The 16,462-nt window shown below is 42.9% G+C and overlaps 1 protein-coding gene across 2 annotated transcripts in view; it reads left to right on the forward strand.

Moving 5' to 3' along the window:
• Positions 1–16,462, forward strand: part of LOC148034881 (uncharacterized) — a 120,344-nt gene that overhangs the window by 81,989 nt on the left and 21,893 nt on the right. For both annotated transcript variants that reach the window (XM_087680585.1, XM_087680586.1), the window contains 3 exons: positions 4,911–5,132; positions 5,213–5,336; positions 11,074–11,180. In XM_087680585.1, coding sequence (XP_087536711.1) covers positions 4,911–5,132; positions 5,213–5,336; positions 11,074–11,180 — 453 coding nt within the window. The remainder of the gene's footprint in view (positions 1–4,910; positions 5,133–5,212; positions 5,337–11,073; positions 11,181–16,462) is intronic.

Here is a 16,462-nt window from a genome sequence, read left to right on the forward strand (position 1 = left end):
GCCATTTGTTAGTATACATGTCATGCCATGTGTTGATGTGCATGTCATGTGATGTGGCATCCTCTATAGTATAAATAGGGGCCGTAGGCTACAAGCCCTTCAATCTTGCTAACACTAGTTGTGAGGCTTCTGCGAGGTAAGTCATCTTCCAGTTCTTATCTTGTTCTAGTCTTATTTTGCAAGTCTTATCTTGTAGTCAAGCCACACTCTTATGAGCACTCTCTTGTAATCAAGTTATATCACAATTAAATTCTAGTTGAATCTCTCTTTCAAGATATTCTATTCTAAGCTGTGAGAGCAATCTCCTTGCTCTTGAAGAGCACTTGCCGTGCCCATAATAGAGAGGAATTTATTAACCTTTCATGGTATTCTAAAAGTTTCGGCATTTGTCTTCGGCATCAGCCTCCCTTTCATGTTGTACCTTCTCCTTTGCATTGCATGATTTCATCCTCTTTGTAAAGGGCACTTGGACAAGTGAACAATTTTTCCATGAGGGACATTGCTTAAGTGACACCTTCTGCATGAGTATTCTCAGCATGTAGCATACTATGCATCTCATTGTGCAAAGTACCCCTGAGTAGATCTTGAGCTATCTCCACTAGTAGTTCTTATGCCACGCAGCCACTCTTCATCTCCTTTTTCCTTGTCATTGACACTCTCAAGTGGTTGAGTTAGCTGGTTTGTTTTAAGGTGTGTTGTATTTGCCCATAACTTTTCACTCTCCCATCTAGGCACATTCACTTAATCGACTGCAAACTATCTCTAATCACATCTTTCACTCCTTCTTTTTATTATAAAAGGTTCAATGTGGTTCCATCCGCCTTTGTAGAACTTGGTAGGCCATTGGGTAACCGACAAGCACCCTTTGTCTGATGCCTTGTCCTCTTTGGGGTGACTACTTGGGACTCCCTTGGTAAGACAATTGTCACCTCTATAGCCTTGGTAGGCAACTAGGCAGTCACCGTGCACCCTTTGTCTGATGCCCTTGTTGCTTTGGGGTAGGGCGTCTTGGGCTGGGTTGGCCTTCCTTTCTAGCCCTATTTTGGACTTGAGAGGGGTTGTTGAGGTAAAAATGCATTACATGCTGATTAGCCTCTTAAATAGCCCCAAAACATGCTTAATTAATGAAAAACTCTGAAACAGGAGTGGTTTGAGATAATTTTTGTGTGAACCCTAAATTTGGGAGGATCCATTTGTGTGGATTTCAGCTATCAGCCACCTACCATCTACTGTCCAGCCATCATTGACTGGAGCCCATCACCATCCAGCCCTAGATGGCCTATTTCCGACCATCGCCCTATTGTTTGGAGGTCTCCCTTTTCTGCATCATCATAGCACATGATCATCATGTGTTTTTAGCATTTGGTGCCAAGTGATAGGCTGCTGCCATCTCTCACACCAAGCGACTACTGCAGTACTTGCGTTTTTGTTGTCCAACTCTACATTAGTAAACACCTCTCCTATTGTTGTCTAATAGTTCTCTGCCTCAAATGATTGGTTTTAAGCTTTCTTTGGTAGTACACTATTGCGTTCATCAGATTTTAGTCTCTGATTGGTATGTTTTGGTGACCAACCTGCTGGCAGCCCCTTCATGATTGATCACTCTTACATCTTCAACCGGTGGTTACAGCATTGGGGATCAATCTTTGGTGGATGTCACTCTTCAACACTCTATTTCTCTGCTCTTGAGCATTTTGTACACTCGTACATTCATTTACTACATTGATTATTCACTTTAGAGTTCCTCTCTCTATGTTCATGTCTTTCTTTTTGTGTTTTGAATTTTGAGTTTTGTGTTTTGTGTTTTAGATTTGAGTTTTGCATGCCATTGTCTATGTCTTTGTGTTTTTGTTGTGGTCGTACATTCTTTTGTTTCCTTAGTGCAAACCCTAGCAATTTCTTCATGTGGCAGGGGGGAAGGGGGAGCACTTGAGGGGAGGGGGGTGGGACAAGGTGCAGGATGGGGTGACAAGGCTTGCGCTTGGGAGGAGGCTGCAGCCGTGGGGGGCCATATTGATGGGTGGGCCTTTCAAATGTGTCCTTTCTTAGTTGGGCCCACTGGGAAGCAGGCTGGATCCTACCATGGTAGCACTTGACTTTGGTGAAGCTGTCCTCATCCAGTAAAGGGTGTGACTCCATTTAGTGAGTGGGCTTACACCCGAACTATGTGCACTTTGCAGCTTGATGCCCAAAAGGTTGGCATCTGAGACACTGCCCAAGCTGCCTTGTAACAATGATCTATTAAATGGTGAGGGTTTTACTGGCTTCAATCTCAAGTACTTCGGGTATGAGGAGGTGTCAATAAGACCTAGTGGAGGTGACAGTAAAACCACTACACCAAGGAATCATGTAAATAACCACGTTTGTGGACACAACTAGGGAGGCGTTGGCAAGCTCTCATGTGGCCTTTGCTGAGTAACATGAACCATGAAGCTACCAAGCCTTGTCAGCACTGCCTCCCCTATGCATGAGGTGCCAATGTGCAAGGTAGAGTGAAGCCAATTGCAGAGTTGTGCCCGTGGCGAGGAGTGACCCACGACTTGTCCAAAGACTGCAGTCTCCTCCAGCTCCTGTGTGGCATAGACTGTTTGGAGTTTTTCCTTAAAAGAGAACCACACACAGTCCCAATCAACCTTGTGGTAGGCTCTCTCAAAATCCAAGAGCACTGCTACTTCTTGCAAATTGTGTTGGGCCCACTCTGTGGCCCCAAAGAGGGTAAATATTCTGTCTAGGATACTTTGATCTTGAACAAAGCTTTTCTGAGTGTCATAATGATATTTCGTAAGAGGGAGTAGAGTTTGTTGCCAATCATCTTTGCCAGGGCCCTATAGGCCACTAAGAAAAGAGTGATGGAGCGCCACCAGTGAAATCCCCCCTTCAGAGAGGAAACAGACTAACCCAGTAGAGCAGCTAGCTAGCATTCGCTGGGAGCCAAAGATCTGCCGAAAATCCAGACCCTCCTCTCATGGGCATTGTTGCCCCCCTGCCCCCCCCCAGAAGGCTTGAAGCAACTCCCACTTTGTAAAGAGTGTTAACGAAGGACCTTCCCATCTGTAGTGATTAGTGACAGGATGCACTCCTAAACCTGCTCACTACAATGTGCCAAAATCTGATCCTACTGAAACCATTGTCTGTAGAAGTCATTGGCCAGTGGACTTCCTCTAGGCAAGTCCACCCTCGGCCATATTGGACTCAGGCCATGATTCTGATCCCCAGTCATGCTAGGCCAGGCCAATATACCTGAAAGAACACTTTGCACATGGTGTCTCCTTTCAATGCCCAGAAAGTAGTATCATCTTGGAAGGAGAACTCCATCCTCCTGCCCTTTAAGCTGGATAGGGCAGTTGCACATGTATCATCTGAATCTGAAGGATCTGGTCTCTCTGGGAGTCCTGTAGTAGCCTCTAGCTGGCTTTACCAAATCTCTTGGTAGTGCCCTCTCATCCTCCCAACACTCTTGCAAATTGCAAATAGGCCCTCCCTCATCCTAACAGGTCCTGCTTGAGTCTCCAAAAGTCCATGCCACCCCATCTACAATCTGTCACTTGGTCCTAGTCTCTAGACCAAACCTCCCTGATCTATCTACCTGCCTCATGCTGATAGGTCAAGTTATAGATCTGATGCGAGCAGGGTTCCAAGGCTGTTACAGGAGCGCCCAATGTCAAGAGCTGGAGCTTGATCTGATAGAGGTGGTGCCTGCCATGTGCCCAATTTGTCCATCTTGAGAGCTACCCTAATCACCTATGTAGAACCTATCAAGATGGTCTAAGCGGCTGCCTCCCAATTGCTTTTAGCCTCAACAGAAAGCAAGTGAGCCATCCCACTTGCAGACGGCCAGGGTCTCCAAGCATCTTTGACACCAACCATGAAAAAAAAGGCTTCCTAGGCATCCTGGTCTCCATTTGCAATGCCCTGGAACTGTACCCCTTAGTCCTACTGATCCTCTAGTGTCTCTAGATTGTTTAAGTCACCTCCAACAATCCAAGAGTCAATCATGATCAGGCTTGTCACTACCTCGAACTAGAAGGCAGACTAGTTGACGTTGGTCGGTGCATATGCACCAGCACCCAACATCTACCTTGACTAAAAGGCCCACCTCGTGACAATGGTCCCATAGTCTCTCACATACGACAATAGGCTCAGCCCGATCGAAGTGCACATTCCACTGCCCTAATGGGCACCCATCAAATACTCCCAATCGGTGAATGAGCCTTTTGGAAGTACCTTCCCACCATGGCTTGCATGAGAGGAGAGCTTATGCTTCTATAACAACAAAATGTCAAGGCATCCAGCAAGGACTCGCTGCAGCTCCTACTTCCTGTGTCCCTGCGCTTCACTCAGTGAAGGTTGCTCATGTTCCAAGGTGTTAGGTATATTCTCCTTGTAAAATCTAGGGTCATCCTTTTCTTCAACCTACTGTGGTGTACCGCTTTAGCCATATCACCATCAGAGGAAGATATTCATAATGTAAAACCCTTGAGTAACATTTTAACATGCAAATATAGAATTTGTGTGCTGTATTGGCATGCGGTTTTCTGTCATCAAATAACTTCAATTTATTCAGAAAAAGGCAATTTATTCACAAACAGAGTTGAATTGCAAGTGTGTGTGTCTTCTAGCAAAATTTTGATCAGACAGCTTGTTGTGATACCTTCAACAGGAGGTTATAGCTTTCTACTCTTCAGGTATTTTACTAATAAAATGGACTATTATGCAACACTATGTGATGTGCTGTATCTGCATGCAAATTGATATGCAGGATTTCAAATTTGTTAATTTTCTTCTTCTGACCATTTAATATAAACTTTACAAGGAAATAGTGGTTTTGAAAAATTCAGCATAAAGTTGCAAATCAACTTTTCCAACAGGTTGATAATTTCATTGTTTCCTCCTGTGAAGGTGGGATTCAGGTATGCCAACTTACAAAATGGAGTTACACACAAGGAGGACATAAGTGTTATCCAGGATGTGCAGGACTCACTGTGGAGAGGCTTGAAGCTTCAATTGAACGGCTACTGCGCAATTAATCTCATAAAGAATGGAGGGCTTCTATTAGTTGGAGATCCTAAGGCTGGACTAGTGCGAGTTGGGGAAAAGTTTTACTCCTTTGCTACTCCTGGAGACTTGAATGAGTACGCTAATGTATTTTTGTGTTTGTCAGCTGGTTTAGAAGATAGACAACCTATCCAAATTGTACCTTTAATATGTGCAGGTTTGTTAAGGCGCCCAGTAGTTTCTTGAGAACAGTAGACATGCTTGCTATGATGATGCCACATTTGGTTAATTTGTTAGGACTTCAAAGGGAGTCATGCTTTTCTAGTCTTGCAATACCAAAGGTAAACACCAACTCTATCTGGTGATCATTCATATCATCTATTGTTCCTTAAGAGGACACCCTTGTTTGGCTCTCTACTGACCAATGCTGTTTTCTGAAATAAGCATATTAATATTCAATTGAAAGTTTCCATTTTTGTCATTATTGTCCTTGGCACTTAAATGAGGGGTTAAAAGAATCCTGAATTGTTTTCTGTCAAAGCTGACCTACAGACAACCTGTTCTTTGTTTTCCTTGTGAAAGAAAGTTCTATCAAAGGTACCCTAGCAATAATGGCCACAAATGTAGATACACTGTAAAAAGGGCCAAAAATACGCAAGGAAAAAAGACATGGGTCAACAGCTCCCTGCATATCCACTCAAGGGAGATGCGTGGTACAAGGCTAATGAAATAACCATCGTGTGACTTATAGTGCCAGTGTATATGAGTTGCCTTTAAGTGGAACAAAGAGCCAAACTCCCCATTATGATTGAAGGCCTCACGTCCCTTTCTCATCCATATTTAGGCACCATGCAATCACTCTCATTTTAATCTAAGAGGGTGAAATCTCTCTACCCATATCTTGGTGAGAGTCTCAGAAGTAGAGACGTGCTGCTATTCCATAGCCTCCATACATCTAACTGTCCATATGTAAGAAATAATGCTGCCAACAATTTTGCATCTATGATTATGTCTTGTAATCCACTCCACTTTAGAAAAGTTGGGATTTTGGGTCCTGCAACATGGAAACAAATTTCCCTTGGAAGTACTCATCCGCAAGGTAGTCCTTTGTCTGTTTCCCATGCTGCTGGTCCTGAGGTCGCTATCGTCTCTCTGTGAGTACATTGAAAGACCAATCTGAGCGCTCTCCTCTAAAACTCCTGGGCCCATATATAGTGCCTCAGAGTCTCCTTTGTCACTTCGCATCTGAAACAGGCTAGTTGGAGAACCCAGTTCACAAATGCCTACTGCTATTACTCCTATGCAATGATAAAGAAAAGCAAGACCTTCCTCAGTCTAAAATTTTCCTCCAAACTTTCTCTAGAAGTCTGTTAGAATTGGTTGAGATTTGCTATGTCTAAACCAATGCTGAGCTGTTGCAGGGATCACCATGATCCTGATTATCTGAATCCTCCTTATTAACCTAGTCATGTACTGAAAGAAAAGCATATTTCTAGAGCCATTGTCTTGGAACGGACCTATCCACAGACTCTCTTGGATCTCGTCTAAGTCTTGACAGGAAAATCCTCTAATATATCCAAAATTTTCCCTTCTTGGGCACAAGAAGTTGGGTCCAGGTCAAAATGTACCAGTTATGGACACAATGAGCCACCATTCTAATCCTGTCTGATACAACATGTATAGTCTGCCGAGTCAACCTCCTAAATAGGCAGATCTGTCCTCTGTACATCTGGAAAACTTTTATCAATGCCACATCATCACCTGCACTCCTGTCCATCCTTGACATCTTTGTCACTGGATGTTAATAGGTGGATCTATGAAGGTGAACCACTTTTCATAGTGCCAGAAATATTTGATGAAAATCTTCCCCACCAAGATAGGTGAAGTCTTTGTCCTAATATGTAACCATATCTGTGCTCTGGCCTGCTTGTTGAAGAGGTTGCATCATCCTGTCTTCAACAAAGGGGCACTGTGCAAGAAGCATGAAGAAACGGATTTTCATGTCCAAACTTGACCTCAAAGATCGTCCTAGAGTCCATTTGATGCTTAGTTGCAAGGGGCCACTCAACTCTGGTCTGAATCCTCCAATCATCCAAACAGAAGGTTCTTCCAATGTTCCTCATGCAGAAGGAGGCCTCAACCTCGCCTCAACGGAAAAGGAATGGAGCAAGTGCAGCTCTATCTCATTGATCTAGAATGTTGAATGTCTCTCTTGTAATATCCATGGCTCACAATTCAGGGGTGGGATGGTAAGGGCAAAGACTCCTCCAATCTACTATCTAGGAAAACTTAGTGTTTCCATGGTGCCCTCTGGATAAGCCCAACCAACATGGCTCTAGTCCTCAAAATTTCTGGAGCACTACAATATCCAAGTAGGCTGGCTTGGCCATTCAGAATAGAAGATCCATTTTCACTGCAAAGCTTCCTCTTGGAGTCACACAAGATGTTATGATCTTATGGATTCTTGCTGACATCTCAAAGATTGTGGAGGCTAGTGCTTCGGTCTAGGAACACACTAGGAGGTTGACCCTCCCATGTAGAAGGTGTTCTCAAGAGATGGATGACCTTCTCTTGGCTGCCTTTTTCAGAAATTTAGGAGGCCCTTCTAGAGAGATCTTATAGCATTGGAGGAGATCATTTACACAAGTACTATGCTAGAAAGTCTAGCAAAGGGATTGATCCACCCTGCCCTGAAGGATAGCAACAACATAATCTGAAAACATACAAGACGGTTTACACAATCCTAGGTCTAAAATGTCCACCTCCTATAGCCTTTGAAGGTGTACCAAGTCACATCTCAAACTTCTCTCCTCTCTCTAAGAGACTCAAGTCGACCTGTCATCTCCTGAGTAAGTGACTTACCAGTTGCAGCCTAGACTAGCTGGTTTGTTGGTCCTTAAGTATCACATCTGCCAAATAGCTGTTGATATTCTCAAAAATTTCGTCTTCATCAAGAAACTCGCAGATCTGAAGGGTCTGTTAGCAGATTAGTCAGTTCACATGTGAGTCTGTGATGTGGGGCACCAGTCTATTTGGGACAGATTGTGGTGAACTGCCATTATTTTGACTAGCTGATTTGATTTATTGTGTGCTGCAGATCTGGCCAACTTTTTCATGATGATAGCCTATTTATGATGGCCATGGCTCCCTCCTCCTAAGACACATCTTCAGTGGAGAGAGGGAGCTAGTGCCAATGCCTACATATGTCAGTAGCCCACTGTCTAGTTGTATTGTCTCTTGCCTTGGTATATAGATTCCATTTCCCGCACTCTCACCGTGCATCTCTTCTTTGCTTTATCTTCACTTCCTCTCCTCTCCAATGGCACCCCCTTGCTGTTCAATTAATGATTATCTTCATGGTCCTGATTATCTCACTTGGAGTGCCATCATGAAAGCTTGGATCGTGTATAAGTGCTTATGGTACGTGGTTTCAATAGCTATCATACGTCCCAGGATGTCAAATCCTATTTCTAGATTGGGACCATGACAACTATGAGGAAGGAATTCTTACATGTGCAAATCAAATGATGTGCTTGCTTATTTTGCTCTTCTCAAGTGTATTTCTAGAGAGGTCCTTCTAGCTATTACCTCTTGGAAGTTAGCTTTAGATGTATGGGAGAAATTATAGATGTTGTATGAGGCTCCATTGACCATATGAGATGTGACCCCCGATGGTGAGCTCCAGCAAATGATGTTCCAACCGAAGGATACTATTCGATATTTTCTACTTCATGTTACATAGGTGTAGGATCAGTTTTTGTGCATGTAAACTACCCTTCCAAAGACTAACCTTGCGGGATTGTGCTCCATAAGCTCCTTCAGAGTTTGATGGAGTAACCAATGCTCTACGAGCCCAAACATCATCAACACTAGTTAGCTTTACTCATATATCCTCCATGCTACTTGAGCACGAGGCATCTTTGAGTTATAGGGGAGGTTTGCATCTCACTATGGTGGCCACAAGGAGGCTTTTGCAGCTTCAAAGAGGGGTAACAACAAGAAGAAGAAAACAAAGGCCTCATGCTATCGCTATGGTAAGAAGGGACATCTATGCAAGGATTGCAAGGAACTAGCAGCATCATGGAAGAAGAAGAAGAAGAAGAAGAATAAGAAGAAGAAGAAGAAGAAGAAGAAGAAGAAGGAAAAGAAGCCGTGGGCATCCAAGGATACATTGCCAAACTCAAGGGTCTTCTATAGTGCCAACTAGATCTTTTGCAACATGCTAATTTTATCCCTAGGGAGGATTTAGCTCCTTGTAAGTTGGCATATGGCAATATCTTCTGCTTCTTTGCCGTAACTTTTTGTATCTTTCATGTCATCCAACTTTTCTATGCCTTCTATGATTTTATATGATATAAACTACCCATTATAGGAAAAAAAGAGAGAATCAGGATACAGACTCTCCAATGAGTTGTCATTCTTCTTTGACTCTGGCTCCAATTCAGATCTCCCGACAAAGGTGAATTCCAAGGCGTGGAGGGGCTCATTTTCTTTAGTGAAGGGGAAAGACATTGTAGCCCCTTCCTTTGCTATCTTCTAGTATTGGTGATGCAAGTGTTTCCTCACAACTCTCTAATGCCAGAGAGGGAGTATGAGAGGGTGGTGAGGTGGGGCAGTTGGACCTCATCCATAAACGCATACAGGTGCACAAACCTCATGCATCAACTAGAGTCTAGCAAGTTTTGAAATCCCAGAGCCAAGGTTGACATCGAGGTTCATGATGGGCTATTTCTTGACAAAGAGTACAATTCGCTCCTACACTAAGCTCATATGAGGGGACACTTTGGTGGTTTGGCTAAAGGTTGGAAATCCATGGTCATCTATGCTACTACGGAGGCATTGTTGACAGATATAGAGAGCTAGAAAAACAGTTTTGTTATCAAGAGCTAGTATAATTGACATTAACCTCAGGTTCTCTCTGAGGCACCTTCGTGGTGGCTTGATCACCCACTTCTTGGGTATCTATGGTTCATTTTGATGGTCATTGGTGTATATACTATAATGAGTCATTATCATGTATATTGTATTGTACTAGATCATCCATGATTTGAGAGAGGGTCTTAGTAGATTAGTCAATTCATGTGTGAATCTATATTTTACTGGTAGCTAGCTATTCTATTTCAGTCGTGATTTGTGGGCACTAGTTAATTTAGGCCAAATTGTGGCCAATTGTCATTATTTTGACTAGCTAACCTAATCTATTGTGTGCCCTAGATATGGCCGACTTTTTCATGATGATGGCCTATTTGTGGCCAAGGCTCCCTCCTCCTCAAACACATCTTCAGCATACTCCATTACTTGCAAGTCATGTTGGAGAGAGGGATCCAATGCCAATGCCCACATTTGTTGGTGACTCACTAATTATCTCTTGTCTTGATGTATGGATTCCATTTCTTGAGTGTTCTTCTTTTGAGTTCTTTTGTAGTGTTCATCTTTCTTTGCAGCCTCTCTCTTCTCTCTCTTGTTTGTGCAGTCTACTATAGCAAATTCGCACACTTCCATTGTTCACCCACTTTTGAGAGCAGCATTGTCTGAGATACTTGTGCCAGAGCTTTTGTTAGGATACTTATGATGTTCATTGAAAACATGTTGTAGAACTATTACGAAACCTTCAGCTTAGAATTTTGTAGGTGTTTTCTAAGGCTGTGAATGGCATTTCACAAGTATAGCTGAAATGAACTCGTCTTTATCAATTCTGAACCTCCTTTTTGAAAATTTAGGAGTGCTTTTTCTAAATTTTAAATTTTCTTGACACTAAAATGTCGTTCTTTTGTGAACACTGACCTATATCATGCCTCTTGATCACCGTGAAAAATGTAGTCTCCTTCAAAAAACATATCTTAAACCAGCCTTTTGCATTCTTGTCCCTTGACTATAAGTCATTGTGCTCTACAGCTCCAAATTCAAAATTGCTGCATAGTGAATTTCAATTGTGGGCTGTACTTTTTGGCATTTTAGTTGATTGCACCCAAAGCATTCAGATTGCCATGTAAGACAACTAGCAGAATGTCAAATTTGAGCTTGGACAAATAATTGCAATCCCATATAATTTGAAATATTTTTCTGTGGTGTTTGTAGATTTTGGAGCTTGTGAATGGCCAACCTTTACAATATGATTTTTCAACACAAACTGCAGTACATATTCAGCCTGAGCATCAACTTGATGAGGAGATGTTACTCCAGAGGTAGTATTTTCCTATCGTGGACTCCGAGCTATGATTAATGCAATTTGTGAATGATCTGTTTTTCGTCAAGGTATTGCAATGTGACTGGACAAGCGAAATGGAAAACTTCTGATCAGTAATCTCCACTTCTCTTGTGGGGCGGGCTGAATATCCTCAGCCCTACTCTATGGACTGCAAGGAACAACCTTAAACTTTGGATGCTGAAATATTTCAGCAGTAAACTCTGTTGGCTGAAAGTTTTCAGCCCTCTGTGTCCCTGTAGGCTTATCATAATTAGTCGAAAACTCTCTTTGCACACATGCATAATTGATCCATTTCAATTAACTAACAAAATAAAGTAAGAATACAACCACAGAAATAGTTATCAATACACTTTATCAAAGGCATGGTTTGATTTCAAAACTAAATGTATTGCGTACATTCCATGTACCCAATAGATCGAATGTAAATATACTAACCGTCACTAAATTATCAAAATTTCTCCATGTAAACCTCAAGAAAGAGACATCACGTTATACATACCCAATATATTTTACTCAAATGCCTGTCTTTGGAGGAAAAGTCATAAAAAAATATATTGATGTCAAGGATTTCATCATTTATACCATTCTCCAATTGATACTTTTTTTTTTGCATATAAAGTGTGGCTAATTATATTACTTCAGAAAAAACTTGAATACAACGAAGCGCTCATGCTCAACAGACTAGCTGGAGCTGATGCAGAGTCACAGATATATCAAGTATACAAGCCTCTCAAGGTGGTCTAGGGGGGATGGGAGCAAGAACCCATGGAGGGGGGGTGTACTGCCATCTGGGGTTGCGTGCCTGCATCATGAAGAACAGGTCTTGGCCGTCCCAAGTGCACAAGAAATGAGAATGGAGCTCCTGACGAGCTCGAGACTCGCCTTGCACCTGGTCCCACCGGCCACAAGAGTGGATGATGGAGGTCCAAAGCTCAGCCAAAGTCGTCTGTACTGAGAGGCTCTCCTTGCCAAAAACCACATGACAATATGCCTTTTAGATGTGCCATCTAGTAAGACTCCCTACGATCTCCCATACCTCAAAGTGGTGTGCTGTGGGCTCTAATACCTGGCGCCTGGGTAAAGCTTCTAGGCCGACCATTGCGCAGGACCCAGCCTCAATGATGAAGATTGTGTCCTGCATCCCGACCTCATACAGAAGGTGACGACCCTAACTGATTGCCTGCCAGCAAAAAGCTCCCCACGAGATACATCCAAGGTTGGGTGCCAAACGATGAAAAATGCAGCATGCTCCTCTCCACACAAGCTGTGCTGCTTCGCACGACCAAAGGTAGTGTATTGGAGTTTCCAAAAGCTGCTGTGGGCAGCGTTTACACCCTCCATCTTACTGCATTTGGGCTAGCCAACTCCCCACTGCCAGTCCTCCAAGCTTATGGGGCCTGCTGCAGATAGGTTTAAAGCTGTCCAATAGAGGGATCTGATGTTGATCAATGAGCATGATTACCCCTTGAAGATCCTTATACAACCAAAAAAAAAGAGATATTTTTATATTTCAAAAAGAAACAAGTCAGCTTGTCAAGAAGAGTTGGGCTGATCCATAGCCATTCTACCAAGAGAATGGGCCTTGGCCCTTCTTCCGTGCCCAGATTGTATTCTTGGACAGGATCTTGAAAATGCTTTGGGTGATCTTCTAGGTTGAATCTCTTTCCTTTGTCTTGAGTGTTTTCTTCATAGTTTTGCATTGGGAATGGATCTTTCATCTATCGTAAAAGTGTCCTTTTTGTTTCCTCCTCAAGCTGAGGGCACATTATTATTTATTTCCTCCTCATCATGTACTATTTTCTTTGACCTTTGGCTTGATGTGGATTGGCTGGCTTTTGCCTTAAGACTTTCTTTGGCTAGCCCATGGCTAAGAGGGGTCTCTGATTAGGCGATTCTTTTTTCCTCTTTGCTTGTCAAGATGAGGTTCATTCAAATTGACCACAGTAGTTTCCTGTTTTTCTTGATTCGGTTCTTCAAAGGTGGGGGTGGCAGTCTTCTTAGGATCTTGAGCCAAAACACGCTTTACAACTAAGTAGCATCTTTAAACAGCCCCAAAACACGCTTGATTAATAAAAAAACGCAAAATTGGTGAGTGGTTTGAGAGAGTTTCAATGGTCCCCCAAAACCCCAATTTTTGGGGCACCCTTCAACATCTATAAATAGATAGATTTCCCACCATTCGGTCTCATTCCTTTTGTACAAGTTCTCACTCCTCTTGTACAGATTTCAGCCAACAGCTTTCATCCATGTGGCGGTTCTTCATTTGCAACAACTGCCACACCTTACATAGCTCCTCCAATTCTTGGCATCTTCATCCACTACTACCATCCAATGTCTGGTGCCCTCCCTCCTATTGGGTTTGTCCCATCAACCATCGCTAGCCATCAGACTGCCTCCTACTACTTACATTTGATCCTGATCAGCCCATGCGACAGTTGGCAGCACCTTTCCTCTGCATCAGGTGACCTTCTGCAATCTGCGTTTGGCCCTTCTCTCCTCCAAGCAACAGCTAGCGTTCATCCTTCTCCTCCAGGCAGCCTCTTTTCTGTTGCGTTTGTAGCTCTTTGGCTTTGCCACCCTCATCAATCACCTCCTGTTGTAGTCACATCAGTCTCTTCTCACTCTAGTAATCAACATTTGGTGTTTCGCCTTCCAACACTCTAGCTAGTGGTCACACACCTCGGGATTCCTCTCAAGTGGATGTTACTCTCCGATACTCCATTGTTGCGCCCTTGGGCATTTTGTACACTCTCACATTCATTTGCAGCATTCATTCACTTCAAAGTTTCTTATCTCTGTGTTTGTCTTTGTGTTTGAGTTTTGAGTTTTGTGTTTGTGTTTTGCGTTTAGGATTTGAGTTTTTCTTGTCATTGTCTTTGTGTTTTAGTCGTGGTTGTATATGATATGTTTCCTCGGTGCAAACCCTACCATATCTTCACATGTTATTAGAGTTGGTGCTCATCTAAAGAGTATGTTGTGGTGATTGTGGAGGCTAGTCTGTGTGCAAGACTCACATGCGACTCAATTGTAACTCATAATATCTCAAGCATCTTCTTCTAGGGATCCTATGACACCCTATTAGGCTTCTCCATCATTGGAGACTCTGAGAAGGCATTATGATCTTGAGAAGGAGATAGACATATCTTTACCTTTATTATCTTCTTCTCCACATTTCAGTCAACTTACAAAGGAGTTTGAAGAGTATTTGTGTATCACATACAGTTCGGTTTACACCCCTCCAACGAGTGCTACTACTCGATGTGGACCGCTTGGTGAGACTAGCCACCTCTCTGATCTTGGAGAGACCACAACATTGGATGTATCTAGTGATCCATCTCCTTCATCACAATCAGGCCTTATATCAAATTTGTATAATCCTTTTGTGTCGTATGAGCCAAAACCCTCTTTTGTTTCTTCTTTTGACGTGTAGGATTCGGATGGTTTTCAATATGTTAACTTTAATAGAGGAGACTCTTAAAGCAGATACCCTTCATCAGGTATATCTCTACCATTTGTTTCATTTGAGTAAGTAAACCATGTTTCTCAACTCCCTCCCATTCCACCACTATCGTCTCCACATTGTAATCTGCTCACATATTCATTCCAAAACTTGGGATTACACTCCACTTCCGCTCCTAGAACTTTCTCATTCTCCATTCCACTATCTACCTACCCTCCATTCACTTTACCTCTTGGTGTATCGTTAGGGAAAATGCCAGCCTTAAACATTGCACCTTTCACATACCCTCACTTTACCACATCCTTACACTCTGGGACGGCTGTGATGGGCATCCCTCTCACTATCCTCCGACACTCACAACCCCCCCAACATGACCTTTCAAACATAGGGATATCCATCCTTTGCTTATGGATTGTCATCACACATCCCTTGGATTACTCCTACGTAGAGGTTTCCATCCTCTGCTCCACGTGTCCCTATCCCTCCACCCTGGGCTCCTCATGCAATTACCATGCCTATACCCAATCCGCTCATGCCCACATTTGGAACCATTGTGCATAATTTTTGTATGCATGGTGGACACTCTAGGATTATTTTCCCAATGTACTCTACTCCTCTGCCTTGTTTTCTCTATCCACCCTACTCCCATGTACACACCTTCTCTATCTTCTAGCACTACTACTCTTGCTGCAATAGCCAAGAATGCCTTCACGAATAAGACTCATTTTAACGGTTCAAATTTCACCACTTGGTTGTGTTGAGAAACCCTTCACCCTTCACCCGTAGTTTGCATTTTTGTGTTTCTGCGTTTTGCGTTTAGGATTTGGAGCCCCAAAAAGGGGCGCCACCCTAGATTGATTGTGCCTATTTATAGGCCACTCTCTCATTCATTCCTTATGACTGATTCATTCAGTCCGTCACCTCTTCTCTCTAGCCTCTCCACTACCCTTACATCCCTTTAGGAGGACATTGCAATTGGTGGTTCGTGGCTGTCTTCATCATCTTCCTTATGCTACGGCACCCTTGTTCCCTTGTATCACATTCACTCCATGATTCAGAACTTCATCATTTCATTCATCAGAGTTTCTTCTCTCTTCTCTTCTCTTCTCCATGTTTGCTGATTTTACTCCGTGTTCCTCCCCGCAAACCCTACTGTCTCGCTGCTACGTCATCTTTTGATATGGTATCAGAGCTAGATCTGCTCACCTAGCAGTGAAGATCCTCCCCTCCAGTGAAGGCAAAGATCGGTGGCGGATTCGGTATCCACTTCTCTTATTCTTCCACTGCATCAAAATCTCGTTTTTACAGATTTAAGGTATTTCAGCTTGTTGTCCACACCCTGTTCGTGGAGGACATTGCAATCTCAGCTATTTCTTGCTGTCATCTACAATTTGGCACTTGTTTCTAGTCTTCCACCCACAATTTGCAGTTGTTTACATCAAAGTGATTGTTGCTGATCACTCTCCATTCAGAAAACAATCTCGTTTTTGCAAATTTCAGGTATTTTAGCTTATTGCCCACACCCCGAATGCTGAGGACATCGCGATCCAAGCTGGCCATTGTTGTCTACAACAATCTGGCACCTATTTCCAGTCTACCACACACTATTCAGAGCTGATTTCAGTATGCTAATTGCTATTGCTGGTTTTTCCTGCGTTTTTAGTCTTTCTCTCTCCTGCACTCTCGTCTACATCAGATCCAGCCTTCCTTGGTTGCGTTTTTTCACAAAGATTCTTTTCATCAGAGAAGACAAAGACTGGTGGCGGGTTTGGCATCAACATTTGATTTCTCTATCATTT

The sequence above is a fragment of the Lygodium microphyllum genome, chromosome 6 (assembly GCF_053477565.2).
Source record: "Lygodium microphyllum isolate KBCC chromosome 6, Lygodium_microphyllum_v1.1.10, whole genome shotgun sequence".
Lineage (NCBI taxonomy): Eukaryota > Viridiplantae > Streptophyta > Polypodiopsida > Schizaeales > Lygodiaceae > Lygodium > Lygodium microphyllum.